Source organism: Phocoena phocoena, chromosome X (assembly GCF_963924675.1).
Source record: "Phocoena phocoena chromosome X, mPhoPho1.1, whole genome shotgun sequence".
In the NCBI taxonomy this organism is placed as follows: domain Eukaryota; kingdom Metazoa; phylum Chordata; class Mammalia; order Artiodactyla; family Phocoenidae; genus Phocoena; species Phocoena phocoena.
Genome location: NC_089240.1, coordinates 31828558 through 31846008, shown reverse-complemented (window position 1 = coordinate 31846008; position 17451 = coordinate 31828558). Strand labels below are relative to the sequence as shown.

General features: G+C 37.6%; 1 protein-coding gene across 1 annotated transcript in view; it reads right to left on the bottom strand.

Annotated features, from left to right (window-relative positions):
* The window catches only part of CFAP47 (cilia and flagella associated protein 47), a 503782-nt gene that overhangs the window by 236752 nt on the left and 249579 nt on the right, over positions 1-17451 (bottom strand). The window contains 3 exon segments of the mRNA XM_065900147.1: positions 5057-5215; positions 13679-13795; positions 17280-17414. Coding sequence (XP_065756219.1) covers positions 5057-5215; positions 13679-13795; positions 17280-17414 — 411 coding nt within the window.

Here is a 17451-nt window from a genome sequence, read left to right as displayed (position 1 = left end):
TTTCAAGTGTAATCTCTTCAAATATTTTCTCAGCCCCTTTTTTTTTCTCTTCTTCTTCTGGAATCCCTATAACTCGAATGTTGGTGTATTTAATGTCCCAGAGGTCTCTGAGACTGTCCTCAGTTCTTTTCATTCTGTTTTCTTTATTCTGCTCTACAGTAGTTATTTTCACCATTTTATCTTCCAGGTCATTTATCCGTTCTTCTGCCTCAGTTATTCTGCTATTGATCCCATCTAGAGTATTTTTAATTTCATTTATTGTGTTGTTCATCGTTGTTTATTTCATCTTTAGTTCTTCTAGGTCCTTGTTAAATGCTTCTTGCATTTTGTCTATTCTATTTCCAAGGCTTTGCATCATCTTTACTATCATTATTCTGAATTCTTTTTCAGGTAGACTGCCTATTTCCTCTTCATTTGTTACGTCTGGTGGGTTTTTCTCTTGCTCCATATGTTGTGTGTTTTTCTGTCTTCTCATTTTGTTTAATTTACTCTGTTTGGGGTCTCCTTTTTGTAGGCTGCAGGTTTGTAGTTCCTGTTGTTTTTGGTATCTGTCCGCAGTGGCGAAGGTTGGTTCAGTGGGTTGTGTAGGCTTCCTGGTGGAGGGGACTAGTGCCTGCGTTCTGGTGGATGAGGCTGGATCTTGTCTTTCTGGTGGGCAGGTCCACGTCTGGTGGTGTGTTTTGGGGTGTCTGTGGACTTATTATGATTTTAGGCAGCCTCTCTGCTAATGGGTGGGGTTGTGTTCCTGTCTTGCTAGTTGTTTGGTATAGGGTGTCCAGCACCGTAGCTTGCTGGTTGCTGAGTGAAGCTGGGTCTTGGTGTTGAGATGGAGATCTCTGGGAGATTTTTGCCATTTGATATTCTGGGGAGCTGGGAGGGCTCTTTTGGACCAGTCTCCTGAAGTTGGCTCTCCCACCTCAGAGGCACAGCACTGACTTCTGGCTGCAGCACCAAGAGCCTTTCATCCACACAGCTCAGAATAAAAGGGAGAAAAAGTAGAAAGAAAGAAAGAGAGAAAGAAAGGAAGAAAGAAAAGAAAAAGAAAGGAAGAAATAAAGAAAGAAAAGAAAACGAAAGAAAGAAAGAAAGAAAGAAAGAAAGAAAGAAAGAAAGAAAGAAAGAAAGAAAAAGAAAGAAAGAAAGGAAGGAAGGAAGGAGGGAGGGAGGGAGGGAGGGAGGAAAGAAGGAAGGAAGGAAGTAGGGAAGGAAGGAAAGAAAGAAAGAAAGATAAAGTAAAATAAAATAAGCTAAAATAAAATTATTATTAAGAAAAAAAATTTTTATAAAAAAAAAGACAGATAGAACCCTAGATCAAATAGTGAAAGCAAAGCTATACAGACAAAATTTCACACAGAAGCATACACATACACACTCACAAAAAGGAAAAGGGGAAAAAAAATCATAAATCTTGCTGTCAAAGTCCACCTCCTCAATTTGGGCTGATTCGTTGTCTATTCATGTATTTCACAGATGCAGGGTACATCAAGTTGATTGTGGAGATTTAATCCGCTGTTTCTGAGGCTGCTGGGAGAGACTTCCCTTTCTCTTCTTTGTTCTCACAGCTCCCGGGGCTCAGCTTTGGATTTGGCCCCGCCTCCGCGTGTGGGTGGCCGGATGGTGTCTGTTCTTCGCTCAGACAGGACGGGGTTAAAGGAGCAGCTGCTTACAGGGCTGTGGTTCACTCAGGCCGGGGGGAGGGAGGGGTACGGAGTGCGGGGCGAGCCTGCGGCGGCAGAGGCTAGCGGGACGTTGCACCAGCCTGAGGCGCGCCGTGCGTTCTCCCGGGGAAGTTGTCCCTGGATCCCAGGATGTGGGCAGTGGCGGGCTGCACAGGCTCCCGGGAGGCAAGGTGTGGCGAGTAACCTGTGCTTGCACACAGGGTTCTTGGTGGCTGTAGCAGCAGTCTTAGTGTCTCATGCCTGTCTCTGGGGTCCACGCTTTTAGCAATGGCTCACGCCCATCTCTGGAGCTCCTTTAAGCAGCGCCCTTAATCCCATCTCCTCGTGCATCAGGAAACAAAGAGGGAAGAAAAAGTCTCTTGCCTCTTTGGCAGGTCCAGACTTTTCCCCGGACTCCCTCCTGGCTAGCCGTGGTGCACTAACCCCTTCAGGCTGTGTTCACACCAACCCCAGTCCTCTCCCTGTCTGACTGAAGCCCGAGCCTCACCTCCCAGTCCCGCCCGCCCCGGCAGGTGTGGAGACAAGCCTCTCAGGCTGGTGAGTGCTGGTCGGCACCGATCCTCTGTGCAGGAATCTCCCCGCTTTGCCCTCCGCACCCCTGTTGCTGTGCTCTCCTCCACAGCTCTGAAGATTCCCCCTCCGCAAGCCGCACTCTCCGCCCGCGAAGGGGCTTCCTAGTGTGTAGAAACCTTTCCTCCTTCAAGGCTCCCTCCTACTGGTGAAGGTCCCGTCCCTATTCTTTTGTCTCTGTTTATTCTTTTTTCTTTTGCCCTACCCAGGTACGTGGGGAGTTCCTTGCCTTTTGAGAGGTCTGAGGTCTTCTGCCAGCGTTCAGTAGGTGTTCTGTAGGAGTTGTTCCACGTGTAGATGTATTTCTGGTGTATCTGTGGGGAGGAAGGTGATCTCCGCATCTTACTCTTCCGTCATCTTCCCCGGTGATCCGATATTAATTTATTTAAACATTATACTGTTAAAATCTGGGTGGGAAAGAATAAAAATAGATTATTCCTCATCACTGATCCATAGTACTATGCTAACCAATGAATGATCTTTCACAATAGTGTCTCCCAAATTGATTTCCTTAAAATTCATTTTGTTAATGACTGAGTATGATTTTCCGTTTGAAAATTAATCAATCTTATATATACCTAATACATATGACATAAGGAAGGGGCAGGTGTGTATGTGTGTGTGTGCATGTGCACACTGATGTGTGAGTGCAAGAATATCTGTGTTGGAATTGTGTGACTGTGGCATGCCTGGGTTTATAACGTGGTGGCTGCACTGACATATTTTAACTATAATAAAAGTACAAATATATAAAACTGAAACTCAAATTACCCAAAAGACTTCCATGAAAGAAAAGATTCTAGGAATTCCAAATTTTTAGACTAATCATATTCTTACCTTATTTCTCCATTGTTTTCCAAACTAGTTCCTGGTGTGTAAGACCATGAGTAGCCAGATGGAGAAGTAAACAGAGATCAAACAAGCTCCAAGTGTCAGCTTTTCTGCCCCAGAGCCATGATAATGACACGCTAACACCATCCATGGGTCTCTTAGACACATGTGGCAAAGAGATGTTTTGTTTCAGAAAATTTGTGTGAGAGGCTTGGGAAGTGTAAGAGTTCAGTATTCAGGAGGAAATCAGAAGATCACAATACACATCTCAGTGACAATCAAATGCCTGCTCCCTCTCCTGGGTGCCCTTATCGAATAAGCCATTCTGTCCAGGTGAGCATCTTAATGCTCTCCTCACACAAGTGGCCTTTACTAGAGTCATTCTCTTTTCTTCCCACTCAAGCCACTGCATACCTACGATTCTTTGTAATCCATATGGAAATCGGGCAACATAAATTTACTTCTTTACCACACATCCGTGGTAGAAAATAATATTTAGACAAACTAATGGCTACACAAAGTCAATCAAAGCAATATCACAACCATTTTACAGAGGTTTAAAAATCCTTCTGCCCCATTCTTTGAGATATTAACACTTAGAACTCTGCCTGGAACATCATCAAATCTCACTAAATGCCAGTCTTAGTAATCTTTCTAATGAATTTGCTCCATAGGACACTCAAGATAAATTGATGAATGTACCTATAAGAGAAACATTTTCTATGCTGTGTAAACCACCGAACCTTAATTCAAACAAAAACAGACATAGGCCCGGGGACTGCTTTAACTTAAATCACAAGTCTCCATGGCAGAAGGGCATGTAAATTGCTATGTGTATGGTGAATGGCTCCTTGATAAAAAGCACAGATACAATCCTAAAAAGCTGAACTTAAAATAGCACTCAATACAAGTGCTTTCAAAATGCAGATGGTCAATAGACACATGAAAACAAGCTCCACCTTGCTAATCATCAGGGAAAATGCAAATCAAAACCATAATGAGATACCACCTCACACCTGTCAGAATGGCCACCATCAAAAAGAACACAAATAACAAATGTTGGTGAGGATGTAAAAAAGGGGGAACCTTGTACACTGTTGGTGGGAATGTAAGTTGGTGCAGCCACTGTGGAAAACAGTATGGAAGTTTCTCAAAAAACTAAAAATAGAACTACCATGTGATGCAGCAGTTCCAGTCCTGGGTACATATATGAAGAAAATGAAGACACTAATTTGAAAAGATACATGCACACCAATGTTCATAGCAGCATTATTTACAATTGCCAAGATATGGAAGCAACCTAAGTGTCCAGCATATATATATATACACACACACACACGCGCGCGTGCACACGCGCACAGTGGAATACTACTCAGCCATAAAAAAGAATGAAATTTTGCCATCTGAAGCCATGTAGATGGACTTGGAGGGCATTATGTTTAGAGAAATAAGTCAGACAGAGAAAGACAAATACTGTATGATATGACTTATAGGTGGAATCTAAAAAATATAACAAACTAGTGAAGATAACACAAAAAGAAACAGACTCACAGTTACAGAGAACAAACTAATGGTTACTAGAGGTGGGGGGGAGTGGAAGGTACAAACTACTGGGTGTAAGATAGGCTCAAGGATGTATTGTGCAACACAGCAAATATAGCCAATATTTTATAATAACTATAAATGGAAAGTAACCTTTAAAATTGTATAAAACATTTATAAAAACACAAGTCCCTTTAACTTCTATTATAAAATTGAGACTTATTTCCAAAGAAAGAGTATCAAAGTAAAAATATCAGAGACACAGAAGCCAAAAACTGTGCAAATGTAAGTAAGTACACATCTATGTCTGTATACACACATGATCTCAAAGAACAAGAGCTGCCAGGAGATGAAACTTAGAAGAACAGCTGTGCTTGGGACACTCCATGGCCTGAGAAAAGCAGAAACATATAAAATAGGTAACATTTACTTACGATGGCTTTAAAATTGAGGACTTCACCCTTGAGAGCAAAAGTCAGCATAGTACCTCCTGTTCCACTCTTAGATTTTGAAATTAATAGCAGTGAAGCTTCAGCAGGATGGAGGAAGCGACTGGTAAATTTCAGAGTTCAAACCAAACAGTAATTTGGTTTCTATTTAACAAAAGATAAAAACGAAAATATTGTAGTGAAAAAAGACAACAAGCATCTATTCAGTGTATGTGCCTAGTAACCACACCCTGCAAAATACTCACTTCTACAATAAAGTTAAAGATTGTTGCAGATCTTAGAAAGCCTACAATCTAGTTATTGCTGTCAGTCAAAACATCTTGATCCAGTATGTAAAACCTAAAGTTAACTTCCAAATGTATGTATAATCTACTGAATACTGGATTTTCTAAGAGCTAGCCACAGGAAATCATATATGTATTTTTGTCGTGAATTTCATAGGACATTCTGTGCTACTGTTTAGGCACATTCTTAGTTATATCAATGACTCTTTTTTTTTTTTTTTTTGGTATGCAGGCCTCTCACTGTTGTGGCCTCTCCCGTTGCGGAGCACAGGCTCGGGACGCGCAGGCTCAGCGGCCATGGCTCACGGGCCCAGCCGCTCCGCAGCATGTGGGATCCTCCCGGACCGGGGCACGAACCTGTGTCCCCTGCATCGGCAGGCGGACTCTCAACCACTGCGCCACCAGGGAAGCCCTATCAATGACTTTTGATTGCAGGGAGGAAAAAATGAGAAAGACAAAGAATTCAAAAAATACTTAAAACTGTGGTTGAAAATAAAATTCGAACCTCAAATCAAAATAATGGTATATAAGTAGCATGACTTTTATTTGAAAGATAGACTTAATTAAAAGAAAGAATAAGGAAAACATGTCCATCTCATTTAATCTTCAACTTTCTAGTCTAAACCATAGTAAAATGGTTAAAGAATCGATGGATTCGGAAATTTTACTTCCCAGTTTCTAGGGGAGTGAGTCAACCATGGCACCCTGGCAGCCCTGCATAACAACACAGGCCACACACATGCAAGGCTTAACTGCAGTGGATATAAGTCTTGGCAGAAAGCTCTGTGATCCTCCCATAACATAAGAGCATGGAACTTCAGGAAGCACTGCTACAAGAACATTTTTCACTTGCCTCCCTATCTTCCCTGAGAGGCTGTCACCAGACAGTTTCTTACTGCCTCCTACATTCTGATGAGGTCTGAGGCTGGCTGCCTATCCTCCTACAGGGTAGAGTTATAGGCTAGAAACTGCTTAGTTGCAGCATGAAACTGACTGTCAGCAACAGGTGTCCTACCATGCATGATGCAGTCATCTGGTCCCTGTTGTTTTGGTGTCACTCTGCATAAGGGACATGGAGATCTGGCCCCTTTGTTAACTCTTGCTTTCACTGTTTATAGAAGTAATGAGGTCTCTGAATAAAAAATGGGCTCAATGTTTCTTTAATGGCTGAGTCTTTCTGCCTTGCCTTGCTGCCACAGCTGTGGGTGGTAAACCGTGGGGACCTTTTACCATTGCTTTTTCACTGGCTTTTAGCACAGTTAGCATTATACATCATATCACAGTTATTCTTTGTACAAACTATCACCTGTCACCTTCCCTTAGGATAGACACAGTTGGGAATGGAGATGGGAATAGATTCTCTCGGCATTATACTTTGGCTTAACTTCCCCAGAACCTTTGAGGAATCTCTGTTAAATGGGTGAGTTTAGGGAGCAGCATAGACTAAAATGAACGGAGGACTTTCAAAACCAATTGAAATATTCTCAAAATTGTTTCTTAGGGAAAATTACAACTCACAACCAGCAGGAATGGGGAGGATTTTATTCAGATATAATATCACTAATCTCCTCAACCTCTGCTAAAGGATACTTTCTTGGCTATTATGAAAAGCTCATGGGCTTAAATTTAATTGAAAACAAAGAATATTTGACCTTGAGATCTTTTTTTGGGTGTATAGGCTCAAACTATGTGTTAGGATACCTGTGAGTGACTTAGGATTTTTCTAGCTATTCTAAAATTCATTACTAGATAAAGCCATTCACTCAATTAATATTTATAATTTATAATGTTCCAGACATTGTTTTAGGTTTGGGAGATACAGTAATTGGGAAAAAAATACACTATTCCTGATCTCCTGGATCTTTCATTTTATAGGATATGGCAGACGTTAATTATGTCATCATAAAATAAATGTGAAAATTACAAATTATGTATGTGCTATGAAGTGATAGAAGGGCGCATAATGGAGAGTGTGATGTAGTCTGAAATATCAGAGGAAGTGATATGTTAGGTAGGATATGGAGGACGAGAATGAGTTAGGTAGAATTTGTAGGGGATGAAAGAAGGCATCCAAGCCAAGGCCTCTAAAATGAGAAATTATGATGTGTTTGAAGAAATTACCAAAGGCCAGTGGTGCTGAAGCTTAGAGAGCAAGGGTGTTAGTGATGCAAGATGTAGCTAAGAGCCAGCCATGAAAGGCCACATGGGCCATGTTGAGATATTCAGTCTATATCCTAATGGTGATGAAAAGCTATTGGAATATTTTAAGCAGAAGAGTAACATGACCAAATTTACATCAAAAAAATTATTGCCATTCTAATATAAAGAATGGATTGCAGAGAAACCTTTTAAGAATCTATTGTAGCAGCCCAGTTTAAAGATGATAGTACATTAAATTAGCATAGAGGAGATAGATAAGGGGAAAGATGTCAAATTTAAGATACATTGGGTAAAATCAATAGGATGAGGTAATGGATGGGCTCTCCATGGAAGGTGATGAAAAATGGAGTTCAAGAATGACCATAAGCGGGCTTCCCTGGTGGCGCAGTGGTTGAGAGTCCGCCTGCCGATGCAGGGGACACAGGTTCATGCCCCGGTCCGGGAAGATCCCACATGCCGCGGAGCGGCTGGGCCCGTGACCCATGGCCACTGAGCCTGCACGTCTGGAGCCTGTGCTCCGCAACGGGAGAGGCCACAACAGTGAGAGGCCCGTGTACCGCAAAAAAAAAAAAAAAAAAAAAAAAAAAAAGAATGACCATAAGCTAAATAACATGCACTTAGTAAATAAATTTATGGAACTATACTTAAGTTTTATGAAACATTTTAAAATAGAGTATCCTTTTTATGAAGCCAACAGCTGGTTTTAGGACCATCAAGATTTGAGCTTCTCCTGAGTATAGATATTCCTTTTATAAATTGTGTAGTCACATTGAAGCATGGAAATGACCAGTATTCCTTCCTGAGAGTGTTAGAAATTTCAGAATCAAGTGGGTTGTCCTTTTCAGGTAAGTATCTTATGTATCCAGATGCATATCATAATTATGGACTTTATCTTAATTTTCTTATCTTTTATTTTCTTTTTGTTCCAATTGCCTCCCCCTCATTCAAAAAAGTCTCCTTTATATTATATGTACCTCATAGACTACTTCAACATGGCTTTTGGATGGGATGGAAAATAAATATATGACACATCAATGTCAGTGCCCAGAGGGCTCAATGAGAATAATGAGAAAAAAAGAAACAGAATGGTTTTCTAAAAGTATACTTTCACTTCTATGACAGTCACTCTATGATTAGAGCTAAATTTAGTCATCAAGTTAGATGCAGAAATATTTTTTTATATGCTGGTATAGCTGTTTAATCTTTTCTATATAAATGATATCTCAGGGAATTTAAATCCACAACTGGCAGAAAGAGCCATTATTAATCATGATTCAGACAGAATCTAAGACAGGATATGGTGCACATAGATAATTATATAATATCTGATAATGATAAACCTATAGATTTTTTAAAGAAAATAAAATATTTTCTGAACCCTATGTGTAAAAACCAAAGTCTTCTAAATTATTTAGTCTAAAAAGATATTTTTATATCACTGAGACCAAGATAAACAAACATACTGACTGATCTCAAAGAAAATAAAAATAATACAGGTCATAGATGAGAATGTAAAAGTCAGAATACAAAAATCAGAGATGCTTATTAAGATATTATAACTCCAGTTAAAGAACAGGATGCTATAAAATAGAGATATTCAATGCAAAAGAAAGTATTCTTACAAATATATATAGGAGATCACCTATCTATTTATCTATCTATCTATCTATCTATCTCCTAAAGGAAACAGTTGGAAAAGAAGGCTTGTTGATAAAGAGAGAAAAAAGCAATGAGCTGAAAAATATGAGTGATAAGGTAAGATATACAGAGAATCCAATTAACAGGTAGTATCTAACAACTAAAGGTTGGAAAATGAGAACAATGAAAATGGAGGGGAGAGAATGATGAAAGAAATTATTTAAGAGAACTTTTCAGAGCTTATGAAAAACAAGATCATAATTAAAGGACTCACTGTGCACCCAGATAGTGAATTTAAAAAGTCCCTCCTTGGGCTTCCCTGGTGGCGCAGTGGTTGAGAGTCCGCCTGCTGATGCAGGGGACGCGGGTTCGTGCCCCGGTCTGGGAAGATGCTACATGCCGCAGAGCAGCTGGGCCCGTGGGCCATGGCCACTGAGTCTGCGTGTCCGGAGCCTGTGCTCCGCAACGGGAGAGACCACAGCAGCGAGAGGCCCGCGTACCACAAAAAAAAAAAAAAAAAAGTCCCTCCTTGATGCATTCTGGAACAATATCACAACACAATGGAAGATCCTAAAAATGTCCAGAGGTGTGGGAAAACAGAATTATAGTAGACTTTCTCATCACCAATACTGAATACCATGAGGCAAGTGGAACAATTATCTCAAGTGTTATGAGGAAAAACCTTTTCATCTTGGAAAAATATAGGAAGCAAAAAATAAATCAAGTGTAAATGTAGTCAAAAGACATGCCTAAAAATAAAAATTTTAGGCAATTTACCTCTCCCATACTTTTTATTAGAAGGTTTCATAAAGGAAGTTTTTAGTAAATAAGTGAGTACACTAAGAAAGAGAAGGATATTAGTTTCTATCCAAAGAGAAATATAGAGTGCCCAATACTAAGCTCTTCAGTAGGTCTGGAAAGCACTCAGTCCAAATAAGAATGAAAGGTAAAGTGCTCTAGAATGTGGTATACTTGAAGGAAGGATTAAATTTACTCACTTCTTTAGAATTTATTTTCTCAGCTTAAAAAAAGCATCAAAAGATGCTTTGTACACTGATTGCATAAGAAATATTTACAAAACACATTTTTACTCTTGGAACAGTAATGAACAGAGGATAAAACTAGTGATGTTTGGTGGGAGGGTGATCCATCTAGAGGAATAAGTAAGCAAGATCATCAAATATTATAGCTATATGTCAAGACATTATTTCTGAAGTTGACATAATAAAAATACTGGCAAAGATATATAGATTATTTATATTTATGGAGGTAACCATTGGAAGAACTAAAATTAGACATAGTTGAAAGAGTTAAAAGTAGGCACTCAAGAAGTGGATCTTTGGGCTTCCCTGGTGGCACAGTGGTTGAGAGTCCGCCTGCCGATGCAGGGGACACGGGTTCGTGCCCCGGTCCGGGAAGATCTCACATGCCACAGAGTGGCTGGTCCCGTGAGCCATGGCCGCTGAGCTTGCGCGTCCGGGGCCTGTGCTCTGCAATGGGAGAGGCCACAACAGTGAGAGGCCCGCATACCGCAAAAAAAAAAAAAAAAGAATTGGATCTCAGGAGATGGGAATATGAGGGGAGAAGGATTTCCTTTGCATGTTAAACTCTTCTGTATCTGAGTTGTTAAAGCAGATTCAAATTAAATTTTGATTAAAAAAGATAAAGAATTTGAAAACAAGAATATATGTACATGTACAATATGGTCAAAATATGAATACATATATTCATGATTACATGTATATGTGTACATGGATATATGGTCAGTTAACGTTCACTTGGCATGTGTTAAAAGCCTCAAGAAGCTAATATTCATAAATATGTCTATACTGATGCAGACCATTAAAGGTACAATGGTGAATAAAAAGAAAAAAGCACTGCTGAGAAATTAATGGGAATTACGTTCACCCAAGTGAAATGTTCTCACAAACCAGCTCCTGGAGAAGCAAAAATGATATAATTATATGTCATGGATCTTCAGGATTTCTTACAAATAGTCAAAATCACATTTCGCTGAATGCCAAGGGCTCTGTATGAATATGATATACACAAACACAGACACACAGTATGGCAGGTGTTAGTTTAATAAGAGTACTAACTCTGGATTTACATTGGCTGGTTTTGAATCTTTATTTCACCATTTAATAGCAGGAAAAATTGGGCAAATGATTTGATGTCTCTGTGCCCAATGTCTTGTTTTGTAAAACGAGGACACTAGTATGGTTGCAAGAATGATTAAATATGAAAAGGTACAAAAAAGTGTATGCTATATAGATTTCATACATAACAAATGTTTAACATATATTGTTTTAATATTTATATATATAATACATTTACTTTGTAAACATCTAATTATACATATGCTATAATAAACACATACTTGTTCATATAAAAAGACTGGAAAGAAATGAATAAATTAAATGTGTTTATCTGATGGAATTCTAGACAATTTTTGTTCTCCTCTTTACATTTTTCTGTTAAGTGCAAATTTTCAACAATGCAGGTATACAGGTTTTACATTTATAATAGAAACTATAAATTTAATTGTTAATTTAACTAACAAGAAAAATGGTCTTAAGCTACGACATCAGAGGTTTAGTGTGGTTGTTAGGAAGAATTTCCACATCATGAGAACTTTGAAATACTGGAAGAGGCTATCAGGTTTATGAGTGAACAAAGGGTCGGGGGGGACTTAATTCTTTTCACTTGTATCATCCTATTTGAAGGGCAGAGATCATTTATCAAAGTCCTGAGGGAAGACAAATGGTACTGTGACAATGTCCAAATGAATTTGTATTACCAAAGTTGTGTTTTATAACAGACGTATAAGAAATATAACTTGGAAAACAAATGGGCTGTTTTTACAAAGAGTTTTATTCTGGGATTTGATTTATAATATAGATAGAGGTGAGTGGAGAATTGTTTTTCTCATTTAATTCAATCTGGATATAGTCTCAACCATGAATATTCAGATTTTATAAATTATATACTCCTTTAGCATGGAGCAGCAAGTGAAGAAACTGAACAGAGGCTAATGACACAAGTCAAATGTACTACTGTAACTGGGTTTCTTTGTATTTTAAATACAATTAAAGTTGTCTCCCATTTCCAATTATTTCTGTGTTTGATATATTAGAAGTAATAAAGACTACATGTGAAAAGTAATTCAGTTTAAGGTATAGTTCAAAAACCAAAAAGATAATTGGCAGTTATAGTCTGTTGCTTTGTACAAGGAAAAAGTAATTGAAGACAATGACTAAAATTTAAGACTGGTTAAAGACCATTACTGGTTATCAAATCTGTGGTACTGACACAGCTATTCTGTGGTACTGACACAGCTATTCTCATATCATCATTGTAATATGTAATAAGAGTATTTGCCATCATTAACACATTAATATATGAAGTAGGATTTGTTGATCTAGGAAGAATTATGTATTATGCTCGTATTTAATTTCTCAAGACTATTCCCTGAGGCTTTCATTTGTTCCTTATTTTTTAGAATGGGCTAGTAATTGAAACATTAAACAAGTATCGTGTGAACAGAATCAAATAAAAATGAGACTATACAGAATATCATCACAATTTGGGAGTGTACATGTATGTATACATCCATACATAAATATACAATGATTATGAAGTGACAGAGAAAAATGGAAACATTGGGGGTATCTTTGAGGTAAGATTTTTAGTCTTTACTTTTATTTTTCTTCATTCTTTCATAGTTTCTAAATTTTTACAATGAGCACGAAGTGCATTTATAATCAGAAACAACTAAATATTATATATATATATATATATATATATATATATATATTTAGCACACACTGGTTCCAGTTTCCTGGACTGGGACTGTAGTACATAAAGAACTTAGAGGCTATTCTCTACGGACCATATGCATGCAAAATAAACTAAAATTAAATGCATACATAAAAAGTAAATGCTTTATATTGTTAGAACTGTTTTAACAAAATTGGTGAGAAATCTCAGTAACATATGAGTAACTTATCTATATCAGCAGTGGCAATCTTTTCATTACACATATATATCTGTTAAAAACAAATCCAGGGACTTCCCTGGTGGTACAGTGGTTAAGAATCCACCTGCCAATGCAGGGGACACCAGTTTGAGCCCTGGTCTGGGAAGACTCCACATGCCGCACAACAACTAAGCCCGTGCACCACAACTACTGAGCCTGCACTCTAGAGCCTGCGAGCCACAACTACTGAGCCTGGGAACCACAACTACTGAAGCCCATGTGCCTAGAGCCCATGATCCACAACAAGAGAAGCCACCGCAATAAGAAGCCTGTGCACCACAACGAAAAGAGTAGCCACTGCTCTCCGCAACTAGAGAAAGCTCTCGAGCAGCAATGAAGACCCAACTCAGCCAAAAATAAATTAAAAAAATAAATAAATTTATTTTTAAAAAAAACAAATCCAGCTTGCTCTTTTGTAATTATAACACACATTAAATCTCTAGGGTTGATATGTTCAGTGAAGCAAAATTAAAAGAAAAAAAACACTTACTTTGGAGAAACTGTCACAACCTTCCCTTGGGAGAGGGAGAAGTCAGTGGCATCTCTTCCGATAATTGTAGCATTATACACTAAGTTTTTCAAGCTTGAATTTTTCAGTAGAATCTATGTTGAAGAAGAGTATAAATGAGATCATGAATTTTAAAAATATATAACTTAACATTTCTTATTTTTATCGAAGAGTTATATATTTTAATCATGAAAATACTTACTCCTAGTGTAGTAACTGGAAGGAAGCAGAATTTGTGTTCAAAGATAGTGTGTGTGTGTATTATTGTTTTTTTTCCAGAAGTGGGCAGGGAGAAAGAGCTACCAGTCAAGGAAATTACAGATGTAAGAACACCTGATCTTTGAAGATATGAAATCCAAAGTTAGCAACTTGGATTTTAACTGTACTGCAAAGGGAAATCTTTAAAGAATTTGAAACAGAGAACTTACATAATCCAATTTACAAAAAGGTTACTCTGGCTGCTCAGTGTAGAAAGCATTATAAGGAGTGTAGGTTTAGTATCAGAGGTCCAGGCTGAAAACGATGGTGGCCTCATCTAGAAGTGGTAGTAGAGCTAAGGGTTGGCTGTCCCTTCCTTCCTGATGCCAAGATATAGAGAATATTTGAGAATGAGTTACTTCATTTTTAGAGAGCATTTCATGAAAAATGTGAGTATATAAGTGTTTATGCAGAATATAATGGGGATTAAAAAAATACACATTAGAACGACACAGAGTTATCATGGAAAGTACTGACCCAGAGGACAGAGAAGACCTGAGGGAAGTGAATGGTTGGCCAAATTAGAGTAAGGAAAAGGTGACAGCACTTAGGCAGTCCAGGAACTATAGTCATAGATAGAATATGGTAGACATCTGTTGAAAGATAAATTAACTACTTTTATATTTCAATAAGAACTTTGGTAACCACCAAGACAAGTAAGTTGTTGCCGAAGAGTTTCTACCCTTTGTTTACCCTCAAATTTGGGGCTCTCATGTTGTTTACCTGTTTACAGATCTCAGTAACAATCGAGGCAAGACTCCTCTAGTGTCTTATTTTTAATGTACGTATGTGTGCATTTAAAGTATTAATTAACAGATCTAGTGATTTTAAGTCACAGAGAGCTAATTTCCATTTTCTGGAAGGAAATGTTGAAAATAATAGTAGATGTACTATGAACTGTTACTGGTTTATAGTCTTAGAACTTCCATAACCAGTCCTGAGATCTGAAGAAAGCTACTCATTCTCATTATGTCACACACACACACACACACACACACACACACACACACACACACAAATAAATTTATATAAAAATAAATAAATAAATAAATGATGCAAAGGCATAGGGCCCATCTGTGGTCAGATTATTCCACCCAACTCCAGGATTTCATGTAGGGGTCATGTGAGTGGTAGATGGGGAGAAGGGAAAGCTGTTCAAGGAAAGAAAGCAAGCTTTGGAACCTCAATTCTCCTTTTGCAATGACAGCCATTCTTTAACTATTGTGCTCCTGTGTAAATTTTGTTTCAAAAAGTAAAAAAAAAAAAAAGATAGTTCTATTGCTTTTAAAAGTATCTCAGAAAATCACTGCACTCTACATTTTTTCACTGATCATTTTACTGTTTAATGGTCCCAGTATTCTATTTGTGACACATAGCTACAAAAATACTTTTTCAATTATAGTAGCCGTTTCTTGAGATTTTTCTTTATACTGGAAGGTTGAAAGGGTTGTTAAGAATGACATTCTACTACTTAGGTACTGCCATTTACGGTGTTGATGCATATGGGCAAACTATGCCATAGATTCTCAGCAATTTCCAAATCAGTGATTTTCTTGAATGAAATTTAAAATCAAACTATGTTGTAATTGATATTTTATTTTGCATTTCTATTTAATTTTTATTGTTTCCTTCAAAAGATGTTTATTATATTTGTGAAAAATAAAAGCTCTATGTAGAATCACATCTATAATCTTAAAGTGTGAACATTATTCTCAGTAAAAAATGTGGAAAGAAATCATGTTTCTATTTTAATATGCTTTAATCTGATTTTTAACATCAAAATTAAAATTTATGTTTAAAAATTAGCTTGTGTTATTAACTTTTTCAAAATAATAATCAAACGGCATAAAGAAATTCAAACGTATACAGAATTAGAAAACTAGTAATAATACTTAAGTGAAATAAATCACTGCTTAAATCTAATTCAGACCTCTCCTATCTTCTGCAGGCTTAAGCAAAGCATTTCTAACTCTTCAGAAATTTGATTCTGAAGTCAAAAGTCCTCTTCATTGTAATTACAGCTCTAGGCCAGTTAGTACCCAAGGCCCTTAATTATCATTGCACGTAGTGAATTACCGTACAAAATACTGTTGAAAAAGTTCTCTGAAGAGTTTTGTATCTCTTTTTCCAACAAAAAAAGGGAAAGAAATAAAATTTTTAAAAAGGGATCATATCTCAATGTTTGCTAACAGAAAATCAGGAGGAGTGGCTTTCCTTTCCCTAAATTGAGCACTTTACACTTTGAGACAAGGACCTGAGTTTTTCCTGACTTTTAACTGAATCCTTATTAACCATCACTCATACAGTCACAGAGCCTGCACAGTTATTTTCTCAAAAAGGTTACATCTACAAAACACCAGGATGTATCTTTTGAAGACCAAATATGGACGTGTTTTGCATCAAAAGTATCAAATTACCACCCCCTCAGCTTAACATGAGGAGGAATACATAAAACAGCCTGAGGACAAGGAATAAAAATGATCTGACCAAAGAGGTAAATTAACTTCTGTACATAGTAAGATTCTAACAGCCCAGACTTTCCTGAGAAAGAAGGAGAGAACTATAAATCTGGTTGAAGATTTTATGAAAACTAGTAGAAGGAACAGTCTTAAACAAATATAAGAAATAAAACTGTATGCTCAACATATTTCACAAGTATTCATATGAAACAGATTGTTTGAAAACCAAAGTGCTGTTGATGATCCCTGACAAGATATTTCTCAATCAAAGAAAACACTTGCAAAACATGGACATATTTATATAGTTCTGTCAGGGTCACAGGACTGAAAATTTCATTTTTAATTTTTCCTGCATATTAAAAAAATTCACTGTTACACATTTAGCAGCTTCAGCATATATAAAAGCCCTTAGTGGGGATTAACAGTGGCCCTGGTCAGGAGTGCTTTCATAATTACTTCCCTTTCCACATCCTCATTTGAACAAAATCCATCTGGATGTGTAAAGTTCCCTAAAGGAAAGCCAAGCATACTCCGATCACAAGTTTCTATTTACTGTGTCGGTCTTCTTGTACATGAAATGGATCTCAAGTTTCCTGAATGATTTGCCCTTCAAAGTGCTCAACTTTCATTTTCCATCTCCCCACCCTATTCCTCAAATGAATGAGGCATCATTTCATTGCAGGTAGTGATTACTATTAAGGAACCCTTTCACTCTGCTATACCTTTAGTTTAGAAGGGAAAAACATTTAAGGCTTAGTTTATCATACTGATACTTTTGTTAATTTTGGGTTGAGAAAGAAATATCTAAAACCCACTTAAATGTTTAACTCCACGTATATTTTGGCCCCAAAGATATCCTTACCTCTCTCAACACAGTGTCATGAAGAGTACAATGAAAGGCCACCACCTTCTTGGGGAGATATGCAGGAAGTCTTTCATACATGCAGACACAAAACATGAGCATCAGGATTGGATTGGGATCACAGATATCAGTAGCCTAGTTTCAAAGAAGAGAATTATAAATTACAGGAAAT